The sequence below is a fragment of the Branchiostoma belcheri genome, unplaced genomic scaffold, assembly GCF_001625305.1.
Source record: "Branchiostoma belcheri isolate BF01 breed outbred unplaced genomic scaffold, Haploidv18h27 scaffold154, whole genome shotgun sequence".
NCBI classification, from domain to species: domain Eukaryota; kingdom Metazoa; phylum Chordata; class Leptocardii; order Amphioxiformes; family Branchiostomatidae; genus Branchiostoma; species Branchiostoma belcheri.
Window position 1 is genome coordinate 262,985 of NW_017802980.1, and position 7,500 is coordinate 270,484.

The 7,500-nt window shown below is 38.6% G+C and overlaps 1 protein-coding gene across 2 annotated transcripts in view; it reads left to right on the top strand.

Moving 5' to 3' along the window:
• LOC109465619 (CD63 antigen-like) overlaps nucleotides 1-7,500 on the top strand; it is a 14,894-nt gene that overhangs the window by 6,775 nt on the left and 619 nt on the right. For both annotated transcript variants that reach the window (XM_019762987.1, XM_019762986.1), the window contains exons 2-7: nucleotides 1,628-1,816; nucleotides 2,830-2,904; nucleotides 4,021-4,116; nucleotides 4,367-4,549; nucleotides 5,835-5,918; nucleotides 6,656-7,500. The exon at nucleotides 6,656-7,500 is cut by the window's right edge and continues 619 nt beyond it. In XM_019762987.1, coding sequence (XP_019618546.1) covers nucleotides 1,628-1,816; nucleotides 2,830-2,904; nucleotides 4,021-4,116; nucleotides 4,367-4,549; nucleotides 5,835-5,918; nucleotides 6,656-6,721 — 693 coding nt within the window. In that variant the 3' untranslated portion in view covers nucleotides 6,722-7,500. The remainder of the gene's footprint in view (nucleotides 1-1,627; nucleotides 1,817-2,829; nucleotides 2,905-4,020; nucleotides 4,117-4,366; nucleotides 4,550-5,834; nucleotides 5,919-6,655) is intronic.

Sequence of the window (7,500 nt, forward strand, 5' to 3'; positions counted from 1 at the left end):
TGCCGCAGTAAGGTAAAAAAAAACTGAAGACGGCATACAAGTAAGAAGGCCAAGGACAACAATCAGAAGAGCGGGAGGAACGGTTATTCAAACTGCAGTCATGGCCGATTAATTGGATATTCACCGAACAGGATATTTTCAAAACCGGTTATCAAAAGTCTGGTATGAACGCTAAGGGTTTTAGCCGGGTTTTTGAAAAACCGGTTGAAACCGCTAAATGTAAGTCTGGTATGAACAGGGTCTAAGAACCAGGCAGAACACAGACTATCCATTGACACACAAAGGTGTGGCAAGGCTCTTCCATTCATAACAGGTCAGGGTTTGTGGAAAACCCAGGCTAAGGCCACGCCAATTTAATTTCTTGGTTAACGGATTCGCCCGCTTCGTTTTTTTCTGATTTGCAAATAAAATAAAAATTCAGAATCAACTGCAAAATGCTCATATTTTGCCCTGAACAGTTGAAAACAGTCCTTTTCATTCAAGTTGTTACAGTTATTCCATCTTTCAATGCAATGGTATCATTAAAAGTTCAAAATTCAATGTTTAAATTTTGAACCAGCCTGGTGTGTTGACTTCATGGCTCCTATCGTACCATTTTGGGCCATAATAGGATGCCTAGGCCTGTTTTTATTTTTTTTCGCCCGCCCGCTCCATTATTTTTCTAGAAAAATCCGTTAACCAAGAAAATAAATTGGTGTGGTCTCATGTATTCTTTGTGTTTCTCTATATGTGTGTACTTGACCCAGGTGCCTGAATTGAATGAGTAAGTAAGAATAAATAAGATGTTGTAAGAGGTCGTGATGGCATTCCAAAACCAAACTTTACGCAATCAGAGCTTCTCCTTTTAGAACGAGTCGAGAACAACAAACCTTTGTATGTGGTGAGTCTGTCTGCGCAGACGTTCTTAATGGCTACTGGTAGCTTTTTGGGCTGATCTGATCTGATTTCTCACAATACTATAAGCCAATCCAGTAGGTCTGATTCTTTTTGGTGTAAACAAATAGAATTTAAACAACTTCTAGATAATTAGCATTGAGGTTCAAACATTCAAACATTTTCACGTGGACGGTCCCACTTTAAAATTCATGCATTTCTTGACATGTTTGATGATTCATAACTTGAAATTAACAGTATAGTTTGATTATATACAGTAAGCCATAAAGACATGTGAGACAGAGTGATCAGAAAATAGTGCATATCAGAAAACATCCATAGAAAATGTCCAGTTAACAAAACTTGAGAACTACTTAATACCTTAATAGACTGACGTGTGGTTTGATATGTCAGATCTGAAGAAAGATGGTGGAACAGGATACTAGTAATAGTATACAATGTATTTGGAAAGCTTTCAAAGTTGTTGTTTTTTTAAGTTGGACTTTAGTCATGTGCCAGTTGACCCTTTATATTCAATCAGGGCTCAAAACATATGCACCAAGGCTTAGTGCAGGTATTTTTGTGATGTTTACCTGCACTGGTCCATGTACTGGGCTTACAGACAAATGTAGGTGCATATTTTCACTGGCACAATTGACTGTTAAACACCTATGAAGTATAAAAGAAATCTTGCAGGGGTTGAAGTCTGCCATCTCTGACACGATATGTTCCCATTTTATGATTTTTCTCCCAGATCACCGGCCTGGCTATGATAGGAGTCGGTGCGACGGTGAAGATTGCCTTTGGTGACTACTTTGACTTCACAGGGAATGCCTTCGCCTCTGCACCAGTATTTCTCATCATTCTGGGTGTGTTTGTGTCCATCATCGGCTTCCTGGGCTGCTGTGGTGCCATTAAGGAAAACTACTGCATGGTCACCACGGTAAGTCACACTACCTCATGTATGGCAAGAAACCCATTTCTTAAAGTGCTCATGACATAAAAAAATGACCTTAGCTGATTGTAATTGACATAACTAGTATTACCTGGCTAACAGACACATTTACAATAAATATGCACGGTTCTCTTGATATATTCTAAATTCTAACGCCCTACCTTGGAAAAGTCAGCACAAGCTAGTACTGGCGGGCGATTTGCATCTCTACATTTTATTTTTGCATGTCTGTATTTTTTCCTGAGCTGACGTCATCCAGTGATGTCAGCTCGGGAAAAAGCACAGACATGCAAAAATAAAACATAGAGATGCAAATAGAGATGCCCGAAGTGGGCAATTGGGAAGCTTGCTAGAGAGTCTCCAAAAATTCACTTTTAGAAGGCTGTAAAGCTCAGTTTCTCAGTCATCATGATTGGAACAAACTTCAAGTGACTATATTGTATGTGACTATATTGTATGTACAATTCAGTTTTCACAGAATTTTTTTGGTGTCATGACATGAGCACTTTAAATGTCTGGCACCAGTCACAAGTTTCCTAAAATCCAGATATTTAATAGAACTTGGCTTTATAAACTTTACAAATGTATGGTACATATTTTGTTTTTCATAAGAGCAAATATCAGTGTGAAATGAACTAGTGTATCATCTGTAGCAGTACATGTATCTCATAATTATGTGTTCTCAGCATATTTACTATATTACTGCATACCGGTACTAGTATCATCTTAAAGTTTAGTTCTTAGGACTGTCTTTCAGGATTATTGACATCCATGTTGTGCTGCCAACTGACTAAATAGATTTAAATTTGTGGCATGCGGCATGGTCAAAATCAAGCGTTTGTGGTATAATATAAAGCACAGCTGGAATATTTTCTGAAAATTCGATAAACTTTCACTCCGAAGTTATTATAGTTTTACAAGCTCAAGTAACTTAACTGTAGATACTTGCAAGAGATTTGTACATGAACGTGACAAAGTTTCTCGCTCTGCCTCCATCACAGTTTGCAGTTCTCCTGAGTCTGATCTTTATACTGGAGATCGCTGCTGGCATTACTGGCTACGTCCTGAGGAACGATGTGAGTACAACCTTCATTTGGGAACCCAGCATTAATACTACATGTATTGAAAAAGTTACTTTAGTTTTTACATGTAAGGGTGTCACTCCAGACACAAGAGATCATTATAATGTTTCTCTTAAGCCACACCAATTTAATTTCTTGGTTAACAGATTCGCCGCTTCATTTTTTTTCTGATTTGCAAAAAAAAAAAATCAGAATCAACTGCAAAATGCTCATATTTTGCCCTGAACAGTGGAAAACAGTCCTTTTCTTCCTAGTTATTAGAGTTATTCCATCTTTCAATGCAGTGGTATCGATAAAAGTTAAAAATTCATTGTTTAAGTTTTGAACCAGCCTGGTGTGTTGACTTCATGGCTCCTATCGTACCATTTTAAGCCATAATAGGATGTCTAGGCCTGTTTTTTTTTTCGCCCGCCCGCTCCATTATTTTTCTAGGAAAATCCAAGTTAGTCTAAAGTTAATCTAAGTTAGAAAATCTATTTGAACTTATAGTTCAATATCTTTGACTGTGGTTGTATTCAAGATAAAGTACTTTTAGTCTTTTTGTAACATGAAAATTATCTGCATAACCAAGCTAAGGATTTCAGTTAATTCTCTTTTCCAAATTGGAAGAAATTCATGTAGCAAAGATGGAAGTTTGGGAAGATGAAGTGCTTTTAGTTTGTTTTGTAAGTCTCTTGAATTAAGATAAGGCCACACCAATTTAATTTCTTGGTTAATGGATTTAATCCGGGCGAAAAAAAACCAGGCTTAGGCATCCTATTATGGCCCTAAATGGTACGATAAGAGCCATGAAGTCAACACACCAGGCTGGTTCAAAATGTAAACAATGAATTTTGAACTTTTAATGATACAATTGCATTGAAAGATGGAATAACTGTAACAACTAGGAAGAAAAGGACTGTTTTCAACTGTTCAGGGCAAAATATGAGCATTTTGCAGTTGATTCTGAATTTTCATTTGTATTTGCAAATCAGAAAAAAATAAAGCGGGCGAATCCGTTAACCAAGAAATTAAATTGGTGTGGCCTAAGTTGACTTATTTGTTGATGATCTACACTGCTGACATTGAGTACTTGTCCTAACGTAACATACATGTACACTTCTGTCTCAGATTGAGAATGTGATTGATACAGCCATGACCGACTTCATGATGAAATGGACCAACACAACAAAGGGCCGCCTCGCCTTCGATGGTGTTCAGAAAGAGGTACATACATCTAAGTCCAGTGTGATAGACTAAAGTTTGTAAAAGAATAAAGATATTTCTAATTCCCCTGACTTAGAGGTGTCGGACTAGGAACCTGACCAGTGGAAGAGAGTTTTAAGGCAGTCACAGTAGCAACTCAACCTAAAGGTTTCCACAAATAAATAAACCACACCTTATATACTATGTAGTATGCTGGAGGTATTCTGAGCACTACTGCATGTGTGAATGTAACCTTCTCTCCTGTTGGTAGTTTGAGTGCTGCGGTGTGAAGAACTACACCGACTGGTTTGACAAGTCGCCCAACTTCAACCCCCCCAACACCACCCGGAACGTGCCTGGGTCCTGCTGCCTCAACGCCAAGACTGAATTTGATGTGAAGAACCCGAATGATACCTGTGGGCTGAATGCTGACACCACCAAGATTAACCAAGAGGTCGGTTAAATATATATATTTATGTCGATTTCGTTCGATACGGGTGTTCCAGCCCGTGTGATAACTAGCAGTACGGCCCGGGGTTCTGAACGCGTACGGCCCCCGGGCTTCTAAATATTCCATAGAATGATTAGATTGCGTTTTGCCCTAACCGCGTACACCGCTTTCAAAAATTCGAATACAAAATTTGGATGTTGTAATTGATGTTCTTGCATTCTTTGGGGTTTAGGGACACCAAATTTTCGCTCATTTCGCATTGAAAGGCGTGTTTTCTTGGGTAGGTATGACATAAATAAGATACAACACAGTGTATTCCGCATCACCCTCGGTCCCAGCCCTCCCACGGATCGGATTTCCCTCCGGCCTTCGGGCGATCCGACGCGCGGTCGGGCTGGTACCTCGGGCGATACGGAATACCCCGTGTTGTATTCTATATATATGGGTTGCACATAAAGTACCATCTACATAGTGCCCCTGTATATGTACGATTTGGGGGTATTTCTCATGCAACCCACCACACCGCAGTGAAATGCAACAAATGCGGAAGTAACTACACCTCCGCAGGGCAAAAAAACGTCAAGGGTCTGACCTGAGATGAAATTATTAGAAAATATTGTGTAAGGAATGCCAGCAGGACAAGGAGTAACTTTACTGTTTAAACCTTAATGCTGTGTGTTTCTTTCAATAGTTACTTCCAGTGTGCATTATGTGAAGCATTGATAGTTATGTTCTATTTTTCTTCTCCACTACCATACATGTACATGTACAGGGCAGACACCACATTTGCGTTGCGCAGTAGAGGCCTCAAAATGGGAACACAATTGTAGTGCCTAGTTGATACCTTTGAAAATCCTTTTTTCTCTTGAAAGTTTTGGTCCATTTTGGAGATTTTTGGGCTGTAAGGCACAGGTAGGGTCTAAAGTTTCCTACATTGGTCAAGTTTTGTTTATTTCACCAGTTTAGTGGGCGTAATGAGAGATGTGAGTGGTTAGGTCTTGTCTGGCCAGGCGGATGGATACCATGGAAAATCAGGTCAAAGTTGAGGTTTTGTTGCTATCATCAGCTGTGGCGGGAATTTGACCTGGTCAACCCTGTTTCCTTTCGATATTTGGGAATCAGACCCTTGTGGCTACCTGGTGCAGAAAAATTTTTGAGATTGAAGTATGGGCAAGTACTTTCATGAGGACTTCTAATAGTGTATTTAAGCATGTGTTCCTATGGGCAAATCTAATAGTACTGTCTGCCCTGAAATGTTCAGTATTTAATACATGTTGCTGTCCTGCAGGGCTGTCTGTTGAAGCTGGAGGACTGGCTGGCTCACAACATCCTCATCATCGGAGGTGCAGGGATAGGAATAGCCTTCATACAGGTGTGTTACTTAACTCTTCCAGTTATGTTAGTGAAAGTGATTTGTGATACTGGTTTGTTAGTGAAAGTGACACCTGTATCTGTATCTGTATAGCTGGTATAACTTTTGGCGTAACACACCAGCTTCGCACATGTGATACTGGTAAGTTTGTCAGTGAAAGTGATATATGATACTGGTAAGTTTGTCAGTGAAAGTGATATGTGATACTGGTATTAAAGTTTGTTAGTGAAAGTGATGCGATACTGGTACGTTTGTTAGTGAAAGTGATATGTGATACTGGTTTGTTTGTTAGTGAAAGTGATATGTGATACTGGTAAGTTTGTAGGTAAAAAGTGAAATGTAATACTGGTAAGTTTGTTAGTGAAAGTGATATGTAATACTGGTAAGTTTGTCAGTGAAAGTGATATGTGATACTGGTTTGTAAGTGAAAGTGATATGCGATACTGGTTTGTAAGTGAAAGTGATATGTGATACTGGTTTGTTAGTGAAAGTGATATGTGATACTGGTTTGTAAGTGAAAGTGATATGTGATACTGGTTTGTAAGTGAAAGTGATATGTGATACTGGTTTGTAAGTGAAAGTGATATGTGATACTGGTTTGTAAGTGAAAGTGATATGTGATACTGGTTAGTTTGTGAAAGTGATATGTGATACTGGTTTGTAAGTGAAAGTGATATGTGATACTGGTAAGTTTGTTAGTGAAAGTGATATGTGATATGAATATTGTATTGTTCCAGGTTGTTGGAATCATCTTTGCCTGCTGTCTGATGCGCTCCATCAAACAGGAGTATGAAGTAGTTTGAGTCACGTCCATCTCCAGACCTGCCTTCCTGAGAGATTCAAGTTCCAGTCTTATATCCTAAGCTATGGTTTTACGAGGCAGTAAAAGTTTATTGACATATCTTTGCAAATTGCTTACGTAGAATTGTGTTGCTGTAATTTTAGGGCTGAAGAAACAGGGCAAGAAGTATAATCAGATTCAATTTTGGTTGCTTTTTATTAGAAAACAAATGGTGTCCAAAGGTAGAACGTTGTTTGGATGCCAAAATTGATATCGGCCTTTCCTATCAAACATTTCAGAACAGTCATACCAGAAGATAATGTTTCATCCAAATGAAATTTTCAAAATTACATGTGCAAAGTGAAGCAGGATCTAGATTAGATAATAATGTTACTGAATAACCTGCAAAGTAATATTAGGTTACATGTCAGTGACTTTTTTGACATGAGGTTCAGAGGATTCAAATGTTTCTATAAGATTTTTTTGGCATACTGTAAATAAAGTACTAGTGCTTTTAATTGCTCAGGGAAAACCATAATTGCATTTTAGGATCTTAAATGGTAAAGGGACCAAATATTTTCCTGCCAAAGATCGTCAGATTTCAGCATCATAACTGATTCACATCTTCTCATGTTTTCCCAGAATTGTTGTTTGAAAGTGACATTGCACAGGTTATGTATAATGTGATACCATCACTAATAAAGAGTTCTCTTGATTTTTTATCAAGACAAGTAACAAAATAGTGTGTATTGGTCAAGCCTGTAGCCGGGATTTTGAACGGGGGGGGTTCTTCCCACTACT